Here is a 16,073-nt window from a genome sequence, read left to right on the forward strand (position 1 = left end):
TTCTTTGGTGAGACTTATTACACAGTTGCACACACACACACACAGACACACACACACACAAAGTCTGGTAGATTATTTTCACCTCGGTGCAGGACTAATTTCAGTGTGTGTGTGTGTGTGTGTGTGTGCAGTGGATTTAATGATGTCATTGTATGATCACACTAATCTGATTACAGTGTAACAGGTTTGATGCCTCTCTCCGTTTCTTATCGGTCTGCTCGTCTTCCTGTCTTGCCAACGCGCAGCCCTTACCCGTCTGTCTGCCCGTCTGTCTGCTCGTCTGTCTGCGTGTCTTTGTGTCTTCTCGTGCCTCGAAACAGAACTGGGTTACATGACGTGCTGTCCGACCACATCGGAAGGCAGAAGTGTTTATTGCCGTTTCCAGACAGCCGCACTCGCAGGCAGAGTGAAAAGCCTGTTATCATAGAGACGGGAGAGAGACGCCATAATTGTTTAAATATGGGGGATAAAGATGCACATTTTCAGACAGTCTCCCCTGGAGGACATTTATAGCGTTGTACTCGTTTGTAAGCACAAAGCAGGGACAGAAGTAGTTGTTTAAAGAAGAAAAAAGAGGGCTCGAGGGAGAGGTTTAAACCCCGCCCGCTCGCTCAGCCTGGCACACCTGGCTAATCGCTGTGTGAAGTGGGTGTGAATGGTGGATTGTCATTTTTTGGGAAAAGCTCCAGAAATGGTTGGACGCAGCTGCCCCAGATTCTGGTATCAGAAAGGAGCTGTTTGACCACCGACAAGCACTCGATGTTAAAGTATACCGTCTCCCCTCAATCGTTCAATTCCTGCTTGCAGGCGTCTCTCTGAATACAATGGACTAAAAGCTGCGACAGTCTGCGTTGGTGTGGTTGTGTTGTTTCAATCCAGGAAGTCCACTTAAAGATTAGTAAATCCAGGAGGTTACGGTGACAAAAGTTCACTTCCTGGAGACAGTTTGGGCTCGGCAGCTTTGTGACCTCCCGTGGTGTTCAGAGTTCAGAGATGCACTGAACGACTCTGTTGTAACTAGACTTTTTGTCAGGTTCAGAAACCCCAGAATCATGTTTTTGCTTTTTGCAGATGTCGTAGTTCTGATGGCTTCTCCCAGCTCTTTCCCCAAGCGGAGAAGTTCAAGTATCTTGAGGTCTTGGACCAATTGTTGGAAAACGCGCGCTTAAATGCCTTCTTTGGAGCCAAAAAAGCGTCCCAAAGTGCCCTCTTGGTTGGCAAAACACACTAAACTGCCCCCTTGGCTGGTTAAAACATAATAAACTGCCCTCTTGGGAGCCAAAATGAACGCTAAGGTGCTCTCTTGGGAGCCGAAACACGTGCTAAAGTGCCCTCCTGGGAGCCGAAACACGTGCTAAAGTGCCCTCTTGGGAGCCAAAATACGTGCTAAAGTGCCCTCTTGGGAGCCGAAACACACGCTAAAGTGCCCTCTTGGGAGCAGAAACACGTGCTAAAGTGCCCTCTTGGGAGCCGAAACACGTGCTAAAGTGCCCTCTTGGGAGCCGAAACATGTGCTAAAGTGCCCTCTTGGGAGCCAAAACACACGCTAAAGTGCCCTCTTGGGAGCCAAAGCGCGCGCTAAAGTGCCCTTCTTTTCGCCCCTGCCCTTCAAAAAGTCTGTGCACGCCACTGGTCATACGTAACGCATGGAACTTTCGGAAAGGGCGTTCACCTTTTGGCCGACGGAAGCAGCAACTTAGTTTCCTCTGTAGGGTGGCTGGGCTCAGCCTTAGAGAGGGTGAGGAGCTCCACTCAGCAGATCAAGACGATCCAGCTGAGGTTGTTCGGGCACCTGATCCCTCCTGGGCGCCTCCCTTTGGAGGTTTTCAGGGCAAAACCAACTGGAAGGAGATGCCGAGACAGACCCAGATCTTGCCAAAGGGATCAGATAGCTCATCTGGCCCGAGAACGGGGTGGATGGACATTTGTCATTCGTCAAGGTGTCCAGTTGATGCCAATCTAGAGCAGCGAGACAGTCTGTCTGCCTGTCTCGCTGCAGGGTTTGTCTGCCTGACCGTCTGTCTTTTGGCCGCCTGTCTCACTTACATCACATTCCCTGTTTAAACTCTGTGCGCCCCTCAAAAGTCGGCCTTCCTCTGTGCTCACACTGACTTCCTCACTGCCAGACCGTCTGTCTTGCTTACATCATCCTTTTATGTTTCACTAACCTGCCTGTCTGTCTGTCTGCCTGTCTGCCTGTCTCACCGTCTCTTACCTGCTCGCTCACATCTCACTTCTCCTGGTTTCAATTATGACTACAGACACACGCGTTCTTAAGAAGTCGATATTGTTTCAGCAGAATCTGCTTTCATCCCGAACAGCGGCGAGAAAAAAAGTCCCAGTTTTAAGGCTGAAACTGCAGCGCTGGATAAGCCTATTACAGTGTGTGTGTGTGTGTGTGTGTGTGTGTGTGTGTGTCTGGGAGGTTTTTTGGATTCGTTGATCACTCATCACCGAGCTGACACACACACGCACACACACACGCACACATGCACACACACACACACACACACAGTTAGTAAAGCCTGTGTGACTGATAGGGTTTCCTAACACAGCAGATCAGACTGTGTCTCTGTTCTGGCTCTGTGTTACGTCTGTGTGTGTGTGTGTGTGTGTGTGTTTCGTCTGTGTGTATGTGTGTGTGTGTGTGTGCGTATGTGTGTGACATGCTGGTTCCCTTTCGTCCTTTCTGCTCATTTATTCATTAGATTTTCTTTCTTTCTTTCTTTCTTTCTTTCTTTCTTTCTTCCTTTGTTCATCTTTCATCTGCCTTCTTGTCTTCATGCTTGTTCATTTCACCTCTTTCTCTCCTCTTTTGTTTTCCCCTCTTTTGTTTCCTTTCCATCTCCTTCTTCTCTCCTCTCATTCTTTTCCTTTCCTTCATCTCTTTTCATTCCATGTTTCCTTTCCCTCCCTTTCTCCCCTCGTCTCTAATCCCTTTGCTTATTGCATTTCCTCCTGTTTTTCCTCCTCTCTGCCTCCCATTCCTTCCTCTCTCTCTCTCTCTCTCTCTTTCTCTCTCTGTCTGACGCTACACCTCTTCTTTCCTCCGCATCACATCCTCCGCCCTCTCTCTCTCTCTCTCTCTCTCTCTCCTCCCTGACTTCATGCTCCGTCTATCCCCCCCTCCACCCGCCCGCCTCCCCCTCCTTCTCCCCTCATTATTCGGTATAATCGGTTGTCTAGACAGAAACTCCCCACACAGATCACACCTGAGAGGGAGAGTGATGGAGGGAGCAGAGGAAGAGAGAGACGAAGGAGGAAATGAGACAGAAGAGAGGGAGGAAAAGAGGCGATAAAATGATTTGCTTTTTTTTTATTCCTCCCCTTTAAATCCTCCAAGTGTTTGAGAGAGGGGGGGGGAGGAAGAAGCCGTCTGAGACATGAAACACACTGATTGAAGGAGAGAGAGAAGAGAGGGAGGGAGGGCAGACTGACACACACACACGCACACACACACACACACACACACACACACGGGCCCTTGGAGAAACTGCAGCTTGACAATATAAAATACGTTCATTAATTTTGTTCACTTCAGTCTAGACGGGCTCATTTTCGGATGAGTGTGTGTGTGTGTGTGTGTGTGTGTGTGTGTGTGTGTGTGTGTGTGTGTGCTCTTGGTCTTTGATCTCGGCGAGGACCACTTTCCTGGACCTTCAGAGCGAGGACGTTTTTTTCGGAAAGTCGAGACATTTTTTTTTTTAACACTTTTACTCCTGACGTTTCAGGCAGGAGGGACTTTGTGAAGAGTGGAAAAGTATTTTATCGACACGTGCGAGAAAATATGAGAAAAATCTCAAACTGTCTTTGGCGAACAGACCCTGCAATGACATCATAACATTTCTGCATCATCACGGGAGAGAGTCAGAGTGAAAACAACCCACTGTGACTCAAATTTCTTCCAGAATCACATCGATAAATTGTCTTTGGCCACAGTTGTTATTTGAACAATAAATAGAGCCTCTCCCATGATCCCAGGATACTTAGTCCCTTGTTTTGTTTTCACTGAGAGACCTCTAGTGACAGAAATGACATCCTGCTTGTTTAAGAGGTTGGTGAAACTGTGAGTTGTCGGGGCCTATAGTTATTTTTCTGAATATTCATTTGAGTTATTGTAGAGGCGAAGTGTGTGGAGGAACAACAAACGAAAATGACCTTGGACCTTACTCTACTGGCAGCAACACATTTCGAGTAAAATATGTAAAATTGCATATTTGAAAAGACAATTATTGCTTTGTTACTGAGCACGGTTACCGCAGCACACGATGGAGAACAACACAGAGAATGTGACTTTACTGACATTTTAGTGTCTTTTCTGTGTTGTTTTAGTCATAGACGGCCCTCTCACATACCTGGATTTCTTGATTATGCAAAGCGACGTAATACGCATGGTACACTGTGCTCACATAAGTTAAACAGCACAGGAAATAGTTCCTTCCTGGTGCCATCAGACTTTATAACGCTCACTCCATAACACACAAATAATCCTCTTACCGTAAATACTGCACCTTATGTTCTATCTATCTATCTATCTATCTATCTATCTATCTATCTATCTATCTTTCTATCTATCTATTAAACAAACTGGACTTCGGGGATCAAACGTGCAAATGAAACAGTACAGATTGCTTATTGTGAATGCCCCCTTAGACAGTTGTATTTCCTGTTTTAGTACAACGTTTAATATAATAAATTAAATCAATTGTATTCATATCGTCCAAAATCACAATCACATCACCTCAGGAGGAGCCACAGAGGAGGGACCCGTCTCCCAGGATAGACAGAATGTACATGTACAGAAACAGAAAAACAAAATAATTTCACAATTGCATTAACATAAAAAAAAAAAAAGTTTTTTCATTAAAACCACATAATTTCATTTTACACGTGTAAAAATCAACACAATAACAGAGTTTCTATCAGTTTTTGCCTGCAGTACTTCATTCTCACCACATGACGTCACTAAAAACGTGTGCGTGTGCGTCTGCAGTTTCGGTGCCTCCTTCATAACTGTCCCCCCTGCTCCACTTCCGGCTCCTCTTTGGTTCCACAACACGCACGTTATCTGCCGTGGCTGTCTGGAGAACTTTGGTGACATGAGTGCCGACAACTGTGTTGGAAACGTTTCTGTGCCTCTACGAAATCTACTGAACTCCATCCAGTGTATCCGGGACCGAGTCAGAGGTGAACACAGCGCAGCGGACGTCATGACGCGTCGTGAAAATTTAGCCGTTGTAAACCCGCTTCACGAGCGCTAGCTTATGTCAAGCTATATATGCTAATGCTAACGTTAGCATTAACGGTTATTTTTATGTCTGTTGACACGATTTTTACTTTTGGTTTTTAATTTGACATTGTCAGAGTTATCCGCTAAACAGTTTTAATGTATTTTATGCTGTAACAGTTAGTGTTAATTTTTTAGCGGTTTGGCTAAACTGTTAGCAAGTTATCAGGTGTAGATAAACTCTGCTGCCAGTTTATCACCTTCACACAGCTGTTAAGTTAATCTAGCTCTGTCAACAGTCATGTTGTAGTTAGTTACTTAAAATACCTTTATTTAAAGTATTAAGTCAGTGATCTAAATATAAAATATAAGAGGCCGCAGTGTAATAGATGAAGTTCAACAGCACAAAGTGGAGCCTTGAAAATGATCATAAAGCTAAATAATCACCTCTTTAAACTAGTTTTTGATTAAATACACTGTCAGAGTATTTGTTGTTTTATATTACGATATTGTCATATGTTGCGTATCCAGGGAATTTCAGGAAAACCTCTTGAGAAAATGTTTATGGATTAAAAACTACGTGGGAATATGTGTTTTTGTCAACATAAAAATGGGGCTGAGAGGTTTAGGGGAAAAAGAAGTGATTATTTTCTTTTTTAAAGTCAAGCTTCAGTTCAATATTAACGTGTCATATATTTAATACATGTGATGGAGCAATACCACATTTATATACCATCAAAATATCAACTGATCTTTATTATAATGAAATTAACTTAAAGATATGTATTGCTGCCAGAAAGTGTTTATTATCATTATATACAATTGGCATGGAACATATAACTATCATACACAATTATCACAAGAGTTGTGACTTAAGGTAGATAGATAAAGTAATAATAATACAAATAACAAGGAAATTCCAATAAGAAAAAAAGGACAATCATGTCAACAACGCCTGACACTGAAATCTAAATACTGTATTCTGCAATCAAGCTAAATAAAGTAACATGGTTTTGTTGGTCAGCGTATACGCAGTCACCTCAGGCCATGTCTGATTGGTCAGCATCACTGTCACACAAAGAAGACGGCCTTAATTTGTAAAACCATTGACACACATATTTAAATGTGGGTATGTTATTTGCTTATCCAGTTGTTTCAAATCGCAATTTTGATTTAAAATAAATTAATCATTTTTGCCGTACACGAAACAAATAAAGTAATGTCACCACATCAGTGCAGAAAATTACACACTATGACCTAATGCACCCAAAATTACTGAAAGGTTTACAAGTTGGAAACAAACAAAAAAAAACACTGTGACAATAAAAACATCAGCATGTAATGAGACAACAAGAAAACAACCTAAAAAGAATAACAGAGAGAGAGAGAGTAATGTGCCATGAACACAGTTTAATCATACAGCCAGAAATACAGAAATACCTTAATTATTCAAATGTATCACCATAATGCCACCCAGAGCAGCCTGTTTTTAGTGTTTCAAGTATTTCATACAATTAATAGTTGAGTCTATAGAATGTCAAAAAACAAGTTCTGAGAACAGAGTTGACATTAATGTCTTGGTTTTTTTACGAACAGTCCAAAATCCAAAATCTATTCTGTTCTCAATTATTTTAAAGCAGAGACGAGCAGCAAATCATCACATCTGAGAGGCTGGAACCAGAGAATATTAAGCATTTATGATCGATTAAACAACTGAAACAATTATTTGATTATCAGATTTGTTGCACATGTATTTTTCTGTTGATTGACTCATTGACTGTTTGAAAAATTGTGAATTTGCTCTTTTTTCATACATTTTGGACATTAAAATTAAAAATCAGTCATTAAATAAACAGGCGTTCACTTCGGCGTATGAGAATGATGTTTGTCCATAAATTATAACCTGGAGGAGGGAAGATTTACCTCGGTGCTTATTTCCCACCACAGATGGAGAAGCCAATGAGTCAGACGGAGCGTTCAACATCTCCAACTTCTGGGACACTCTGAGTGAGTATCGCTCTCATCACCATCCTCCTCCTTTATATTAAAAACTACCCCACCATCATCCTGTTGCATGTCGAAACACATCAAGCCTGTATGGAAATGAATCACCGTCGTGAAGACATTTATTGGGACCTTTTTTTGATGTGATATAACTCCTGTCACTGTCCTCAGACCAGGCCGTGAAGGCAGTGTCCCAGGAAGCCACAAAACTCAGCCTGGCCTTCTCCAAACCCCCGCTGCCATCACAACAGGTCAGATTATAACTTTGCTGCTTTGTTTATCTTACACAAGAATCTACAGTCCATATTAATGCATTATCACACATTGTTCTATTTTAATACCTGGCATATATCTGTGTTTTCTGTCTCTGTTTGCTCCGTCTTCCCTGCAGGACGGAGAGAAGTTAGCAGACTCCATCCTCAAGAGTGTCCTGACTCTGTCTACAGTGTATTACTGGCTGCCTAAGAGCCAAGGTAAGAAAGGATGGTAACTTAATGATAACTTAAAGTTATCAGATTTGGGCTGTGCGTTCGCTACAGCTTGAACCAGTTGGATAAAGCTCAAAGGACGTAAGGATGTGCTTCATATTCACGGTGTAAGCTAGGCTACGTCTTGTTTTCGTGAGGATGGCTGCGCAGCGATGATCAAAGTATATTCATCTGTTTATTTTAATTATGAATCAGATGTTTCAGATTAAAGATAAGTAGTTTCTTTTACTATTCTTTCTCCTCAGTAAAACTTGGACTGGACTTAATTATCTATGATATCTTATCTATCTAAAAGAAAAAAAAAAAAAAACTGAATTTCCCTCGGGATAAATAAAGTATTTATCTATCTATCTATCTATCTATCTATCTATCTATCTATCTATCTAATTAATTAGATCGAATGATGTAGATCTCTTTCAGAATCATGACTTCAGCTTTCTGTCGTCTCTTCTGTGTTTGTCTCAGGTGTCAGTCTGAGGCGACAGGTCAGAGACGCCACGGTCGAGGTTCTGGAGGGAGTCGCACAGCTGGTTGAGGTCATTCTGAGCTCACCGCTACAGAGGTACGAGATTAATCCCGCCCGAGTCATGTTGTAATCCTTTACAATAACGAATTCAAATAGATTTAAAGTGGCGTGTTTGACACAGATCAACAGAAATATACAATTTCTTTCCTTCTCTTGTCCTCGTCCTCGTCCTCTCTTCACCTCTAGTCTGTCCCAGGAGCAGTTGACATCAACAGGAGGCGTGTGGTCGGCCTGTGACCAGTTTGCCCAGTTGCCACAAGGTCAGTAGACTCGACAGGAATAAATCATAACCCTAACCCCTTAATTTAAAAGAAGTAGAAGAGGTGTAAGCATTCAGTGACTGCTGTCAGTAGTTTTACTGGCAGCCTGCAGGTGGTGATGTTGTACTGAAAGTCCGACTCTACTTTTCTGTTCGTAAATTTGAAACCTTATTTTATGAAAACTGCCTGTCAAAATGTCCACATTTAATAATTAGTCCATGTGTGACTGGGAAAATGTACTCTCTGCTGCAAGTCCATCTTTAGGATAAGTTAAGGTCATATTTCTTTATATAAATGTGGGACTGCATCTCCAGTAAATCAAGATTTTGATGAATGAGAAAGAAAATCTGTTTCAGTATATTTTGCTTTTATATATAAATTATACATCTGTGCCTTCATCTTGAAGTTGGTGAATATTTCAATCTATTAGTTTATTGATGGCACACTTGTGTGTTTGTTCCACAGATAATAAGGCAGCAGTTCTGGTGGTTCTGTCCGCTCAGATTGGAGTTGTGAAAGACGCCATAGAGGAAATAGAACAGGTACACACACAAAGACACAATCGCAGACACACCGTGAACCTCGACAGGTAAACTGAGTATTTCACCCTCCGCTCAGGCGTTAGCCGAGGCCGATGACCCGTACAGTGACGTCCTCGATGACGACCAGGGAGGGGACGAGCCTCGAGGCAACCAGGACACTTATTGGTCAGAGAAGGACCGGAGCGTGATTGGTCCGTGCCAGGGGCTGATGAAAGCGTCGGCAGCGTGTCTGAGGAAGCTGACGTCAGCCGTCAAAGCCAACGGCGACGTCAGCACGTCTCAGAACCTGGCTCAGCTGGACGACCTCGCTGACATCACCAAAGAGATCAGCCCCTGGTAGGAGCACACGCACGCACACGCACGCACGCACACACAGACACACAGAAGAGCACAGAGACACACACACACACACACACACACACACACACACACATTACTGTTGTTTTAGCTTGTCAAGACTGAAAAGATGTCAAATGCACACTAAAAACCAAATGTGCAACCGCCTCAAACAAGTCATGATGCGCTAACATAGTTTAAATCAGGGTTTGTACACTTTTAATGATGCTGAATTTTAACTATTATATCTTCACGTACAGGGATGATGCTTGAATTTGCATTAAAAATATACTTGATACTTGACTTAAAAAAAAATGTAATCTGGTTTCATCTCCACAGTCGCACTGTCAATCAAATATTTTCTATTCTGATGAAACAACAGTGTTGTCTCTTGGCAATAATGATTAGCAAGCATTTAAAAAATGTGATCAAAACATACAATCAAAGGTTATTTGAACACACTGATTGCTGTCTGTATAAAGAAAAAAGGAAAATATTTATTTACCGTGGTGGCATTCATAATTACAGTTTAGATGTGACGATGGAGGTTTGAGAGTCTGACATTTTTTGATTTAGGTTCCTTGAAAGTGCTTGAATTTTAAAGATGAAAGCTTTATGAACCTGCTAAATGTTACATTGAAGTGCAGATAATGTGCAGGAACGGTCACTTCCCTTCACACCTTGTTATCAACGGTTGTTCCTGCTGTTTGTGACTGTTGAAAGAATACATCAGGCATGCATCAAAAACTTAATGCACCATTTTGACCCTCCTTTGCTTAATTTTTGTATTAAAATTAGGGATGCACGATATGTTTCATAAGGATAAATTATCAGCCCGATAATGGAGCATTTACGTTATCAATGATCTGCCTCTTGCTTGTCTTTCCTCCTCAGTGTTGACGACCTGGCTCTCTGCCTCTACCCTCCGATGGACTACAGCGGAGTAGAGAGCAACGTAAGACGCAAACACACTCGTTCTATTATTACTAATCAAACACAGAAGTTCAAAGTTTAAACACGTTTCGTAGTTGCTCTGACATCCACTTAATGTAGCGATATCATCTGTAGATCATCTGAACATTTCCTGAATGTGTTGTTGTACTTGATGCAATCTGTTAGTCTGTTCCTTTGTATCTCTGATAACATCTTCAATTCAGAATTGTTCAAGATCAAGGTGTGCACAGGTGAATGTCTTGCTGTTCTCAGGCCTGCATTTCCTGCAGTTGCGCAAAAATGTGGTGGCGTATTGTGACAAGTGTACCGAGGAGTCACACTTTCACACAAACATTTCAACACTCAGTTAAGATCTGAATTGCCCCACATGAGGAAATAGTTTTGGCAAGTCAGCATAAAAACAGTAAAACAATAAACAAGTATGAATGAACGTGCTGGAACAGAAAGACCTGAGTAAGTTCCGCATTCGAATCTTAAAAACAAGTTTGTCCTCCTGGTGTTCAAGATTAAACCCAATTTAATGTGTGTATGTGTGTTAAGTCAAAGGGACTTCCATCTCCTGCAGCAGACTTAGTTCACTGAAAAAAGTATAACCTTGCTCAAACTAAAAAAAGATGATGTCCAGATATCACATCTAAAATATTTGACTTCACAGAAACTAAATTTAGTAACTTCTTATGACCTGATTATCTTATGTTGATGTAAACAATAATACTTGACTCAACCTAAATTCTTTGCCTTGATCCAAATTAATTTCTTAACATTTTAGTTATTTAACCAAACTAATAAATTGAAATTGAACCAACCTAATGTATTCACTTTTAACTAAATTAACTTGAATTTTTTGCATTGACACCACTTAGTTAATTTACATATATCCAAACTATATTTGTCAAATTTTATTTGACTGAACTTCAAAAATAATTTGTTTCCCACCTTATAAACTCTTTAAAAAAGACACAAGGCCAACAGATAACGTTAAATGTATTTATTAATCTTTAACATATATGAACCATATGCAACATATTCCCTTTCCTTTAACTTACGGTCCTGACAACTGTTGCTGTCAGGGGCAGGAGGCTACACAATTGAGCCCGAGAGGACGGGCCCAGTCTGAATGTTTTGCCCTGAACGTAGCCCAATTGGACTAGCGATGGCTTTTGGCTAGCTCACGTTACCGATACCTGTAAAGGGTTAGAAAATAAATGTATTATTTTTCATGGTCATAACGTTTCTGGTAAATGCTAGCTAGCTAGCCTGCTACTGCCAAGTAGCGAGCCAGCTAATGCCAGCTGCAATCATGCAAGCTATGCCCCAGTACTTAAATTGGGCTATTCTTTGCAATTTTGACAACACAAAACACTAAAACTTTAATTATCAGCAACTGCTTTGCTACTTACGTTTGTTTTTGGACAAAATCCACGATGTCAAATGGTGCATCTGGCCAGCATGCCGAGATGGAGCTACTGGACTTAACATGTGCTCTGACTGTGCAGTGTGCAATGCGGATGCGCATTACCTGCAGGTCATGAAGAAAAAATAATAATTTGAGAGAAATCAAAAATTTTGTTTTGGGTCCTTTGGACATATATTTAGTTCAGTACAAATCAAACTTGATGTCTCTAAATGCAAAAAAAATGAGTTTCACAATCAAATCAATAATTTTATCTTGTTTCAAATGGCAGTTATTAGTTTGAATGAACAACTGCATGTTACACTTTTTTCAGTGTATGTGATCTTTCATTAGTTGAGCTTGTAGTTCAGGCTAAATTGAGCGTGTGTTAGTTGTTTCTCTGCTGTGAGAAACATTTGGTGGATCAGATTTTCAAGAGAAGGAAATGGCAGTGAAGAAAGGCAAAGACTCAGAATCTGCAGTCAGCTGGTTAGATGAAGAGCTCGAGGCAACAGTTACCTTAAACTCAGGTCAAGTGTAAACTCCAGCATGTCATCAAGGTAAGTAAATACCTTCCACTGCGCAGCTCCTGTCTTAAAGAAAAACCACTCGTTCAGAGCTCACACAGAGCAGTGTATGCTACCTGCACTCGTTCTGTAAGTCCAGCTGCTGACACAGATGCGGATGTTTAAGGGACGCACAGATAATTGATCAATTGTCAAATCATGTTATCATTTATGACCTGAACATCTTCTGGACAGCAGCAGCACTTTCTAGAAACCGTGCTCACGTTACTCGGGATCTTCCACAGAATTAGCGGTCAACCGTTTTCATTTAGGAACTTATAAAAACTGGTCACACTGCTGCTGGATCTTAAGGTTAAAACCCTAATCTAGTTATGTGTTGATTAGGAGCAGCAGCAACTCTTTTTGTTCTTTGTGTCTTTAAGAAACAGAAACCCAGCGGCTGTTGAAGCGTATATTTTGTTGAGAGCGAGCCATGAGTCTGGTTCAGTCAGAATAGGTCCAGTTTCGGCTGGTTGTGTCGCTTCAGTACAAATATTAAGAGATTGTGCCAGCTGTTCCTGTGATCATTTACATGCCCCTGCCTGCAAGAATCAACACAATCTGTTGTTTCAATGTGTAATCCAGGATGAGCACCTTAAGGGAAGCTCAAGGCGCTCACTGCACCCTTTGACATTTCAAAACAGAACTGGCTGTCCGACATAACATTTTGCCAAACATACGATGGAGAATTAAAATACAACATACCAATAAATGTTTGTTTTTTTCCACAGGCTTCTAAATTGGCAACGCTGTTAAAGAAAGTTCTGTCGATCATCAGGTAAGATTCACATGAGAAGATTTATTTATGATGGTTCAACTTGTATGAAAGGCATCAACAGAATTCGTGGAACTGTACTCTGAATACCTCGTTCACGCTGCAAAAAAATCCCACAAGCACCGGCTGAAATGTCAAATCTGCGTTTACTCCCACTTCAGATGACTCTGCAGTGTGGTCACGGATGTTTATCTGCTCCGGCTTCAGTGGGCTGGGATTAAAACACAACACCCGGCACACGTTAATCACCAAAATGCACATGTCCCTGGTGTTGATGTGCTGGCGTTTGGGATAAACTACGCAGTAAATTCTGGGGAAAAATAGATGATTGGCCCAAAGCGTCGGTGTTTGATGACCTCGGGATGAAGCTGAACCATCAACTGTCTTTCACTAAAATCTGTGACTCAACCTTTTTATACGACAGTTGTCTGTTTGCCAATCACACAAAAATCACAAGCTAATCTCTTTAAAAGTGTTGGTCCTTGAAGCAGAAAGAAAAGTTGAGATATTATTCACAAAGATTGGAATTATTAAGATGAATTATGAAATTAGTTTTACCTTATTATGGTTAATGTGATGCGAGAATATTGTCAAACATCCAGAATGTGGAGAATAATAAACTGAGTAAACACGTAAATTTCACCCCCCAAGCAGGAGCGACAATGTGTTTAAGGTCAGGACGATGCCGCATAAATACTTTTTCAGCAGCTAAAGAGAGACTGAAGTTAAAGATATTTAAAATAGTTGCCTGTGCAAGATGAGATATAACCGACATGTCTCACTCCTTAGCAACTTCTGTTATCTGTGATGTCTTTAAAAAATAAGACTTAAAGGGATATTCCGGTGTAAGTTTAATCCATGGTCTAACACACTGTGAAACTGTGTTAGACTCCCTCTCTAGAGATAAAGTTTGCAGACCGCTAGCTAATGTAGTTTTAGCATCCTCAGAAACGACCGCACGTCAACAATACACTGCAGTAAATGGATCCAAATATAAAACCGCCATCAAAAAGCCACCTTTAACAAAAATCACTAGATGTAGTCTGATGAAGTGTATGACAGACTTGGTTGGTGTTCCATAACTTCAAATACTGTCGTATGCAATATTTTTCATATTGAATATCAAACAGCTGTGAAAGCATCTTCAGCCTTTTATTTTGAAGAGAAAATGTAAGCAGAGCTGTCATCTGGGAGGTTACTTCAGGTCAGTTGGGGTGATGTATGGGCATGCATGCAGCGCTTCAGCCGACAGACATTGAGGACTATAGTTTCTAAGAACACCAGCTCTGCAATTTTGCAGTATTTCTGGTTCAGTGCAGGAGAGAATGTCGAGCGGCCATAAGCAGGTGTTCACGAAACCGTTGATTTGCAGCCTCACCATCACCCAGTGCAGCTCGCTAAGCTGGTCTCATGCACACGATATGGTACATGCTATAGTTCTCTGTTTTTTCTGGAGCATCCGTGATGACAAAGGTCACACACAAGGGGGGAAAAACTAACCCCAGAAAATTTGCAAATTTTGCCTCCTGGTGATGGGAAAGGAGTCAAACGACATTTTTTTAGTAGGTGGTTCAAAGGTTGAACTATGAAGAAATGCTGACTAAAATTACCTGGTATCATTAGCGAAGGTGGGAAAAGCCAAAAAAATGTTGGGTGTGTGTGGGGAGGTTTGAGAGAAGCGTGGGTGTTGCTCTGTAAACCTGGCAAGTCTTCGTATCACCAGATCCGATCGGATCAGAAGAAGGAGGTGTTACAGTTAGACTAGATTAACAAGAAGAATATAACCCACATATATCTTTTCTCACAACCCCTCCACTTCTTCTCCTCCCGTTCAGGTCCAGTCACGTGTGCGGGGAATCCCAGCTGACCTGGGTTCAGTTCTTGGACGGAGCCGTCGATCACAACCTGCAAAAAGCCAAAGATCTCATTCACAACAGCTAGTGTGTGTCTGTGTTTGTGTACAGCTCAACGTGTGTCTGTTGTGTGGTTTTCTCTGCCAATGCATGGACTGAATGGCTACAGCTGTGTGTGTGTGTGTGTGTGTGTGTGTGTGTGTGTGTGTGTGTGTGTGTGTGTGTGTGTGCGAGTGTGTGTGTGTGTGTGTGATACATGCAGTATAAGAGGGAAGTATTTGTTTTTACAAGCCTGTGAGGATTAAAAGAAAGGACTCGTTTCCTTATGTTACCTCTCTGTGGAACGATGCTTCATTGTGTAATTCCGCCTTTGAAAGTGAACTCGGTCAGTTCTGGAGAAACACTGTCGATCGCTGACTCTCATTTCGACGCCACCGGCCCAAAGTTGTCAGTGTTTTATGACCTTGGAATGAAGCTGAACCATCAACCGTCTTTCAATAGAATCTGTGACTCAGCCTTTAGTCCACATTTTGCCTGTTTTCCAATCGCACAAATATCACAAGCTAATCTCTTTAATCTTCTTGAATTGTTGGTCCTCGAAGCAGAGAGAAAAGAAAAAAAGGGAAAAGACACACAATTGAGTTATTCAACTTTGTTCATATTCTGCCTGTTCAGATACTATTGACAAAGATCAAGATGTGAATTTCAAGCCTTTTCAGTGAATTATGAAATTATTTTTAACCTTATTAGTGTTGATTTGATGTGAGAATGTTGTCAAACGACCAGAATGTGAAGAAAGATAAACTGCACGAACAAAAACAGGCACAGTAAACAACATTACGGCTGAATGATGCTTAGTAAATATTAGATTTTCACCCCCTGGCTGGAGCGACGATGTGTTGAAGTTCAGGATGATGCAGCACGAAAACTTTTCCTTTTCTCTCTGTTCAAGCAGCTAAACTTGAGAGAGACTGAAGTAAAAGATATTTAGAATAGCTGCTGTTGTTTGTGCTGTCAGCTGATCGATCAATACTGTGCAACTCATCAGAGATGAGAAATAAAAAGGATGTCTCACTCCTTAGCAACTTCTGTTATCAGCTCTGGAAAAATCATTAAATATTTGATATTTTTCATAATATCGAATGGAAA

At 41.4% G+C, this 16,073-nt stretch overlaps 1 protein-coding gene across 2 annotated transcripts; it reads left to right on the forward strand.

Annotated features, from left to right (window-relative positions):
- Nucleotides 1–5,024: 5,024 nt before the first annotated feature.
- Nucleotides 5,025–16,073, forward strand: ccndbp1 (cyclin D-type binding-protein 1). 2 transcript variants are annotated; one of them, XR_003984363.1, is made up of 12 exons: nucleotides 5,025–5,187; nucleotides 7,175–7,234; nucleotides 7,403–7,482; nucleotides 7,623–7,704; nucleotides 8,185–8,281; nucleotides 8,432–8,505; nucleotides 8,971–9,047; nucleotides 9,124–9,383; nucleotides 10,278–10,338; nucleotides 13,028–13,074; nucleotides 14,907–15,111; nucleotides 15,158–16,073. XR_003984363.1 is itself a non-coding variant. In XM_030420262.1 (11 exons), exons 1-11 carry the CDS (start codon nucleotides 5,100–5,102, stop codon nucleotides 15,010–15,012), a joined length of 1,032 nt encoding a protein of 343 aa, XP_030276122.1. In that variant the 5' UTR covers nucleotides 5,025–5,099; the 3' UTR covers nucleotides 15,013–16,073. The 2 variants fall into 2 exon arrangements, 1 of the variants encoding a protein (XP_030276122.1); XM_030420262.1 differs by having other exon boundaries at nucleotides 14,907–16,073.

Source organism: Sparus aurata, chromosome 6 (assembly GCF_900880675.1).
Source record: "Sparus aurata chromosome 6, fSpaAur1.1, whole genome shotgun sequence".
Taxonomy (NCBI): Eukaryota; Metazoa; Chordata; class Actinopteri; order Spariformes; family Sparidae; genus Sparus; species Sparus aurata.

Bases quoted from the DNA above. Each gene is read 5' to 3' on its own strand.
- ccndbp1 (XM_030420262.1), top strand. From the start codon at position 5,100: ATGAGTGCCGACAACTGTGTTGGAAACGTTTCTGTGCCTCTACGAAAT. The intron at 7,483-7,622 runs GTCAGATTATAA...TCTTCCCTGCAG, and splicing joins CCCCGCTGCCATCACAACAG to GACGGAGAGAAGTTAGCAGA. The intron at 10,339-13,027 runs GTAAGACGCAAA...TTTTTTCCACAG, and splicing joins ACAGCGGAGTAGAGAGCAAC to GCTTCTAAATTGGCAACGCT.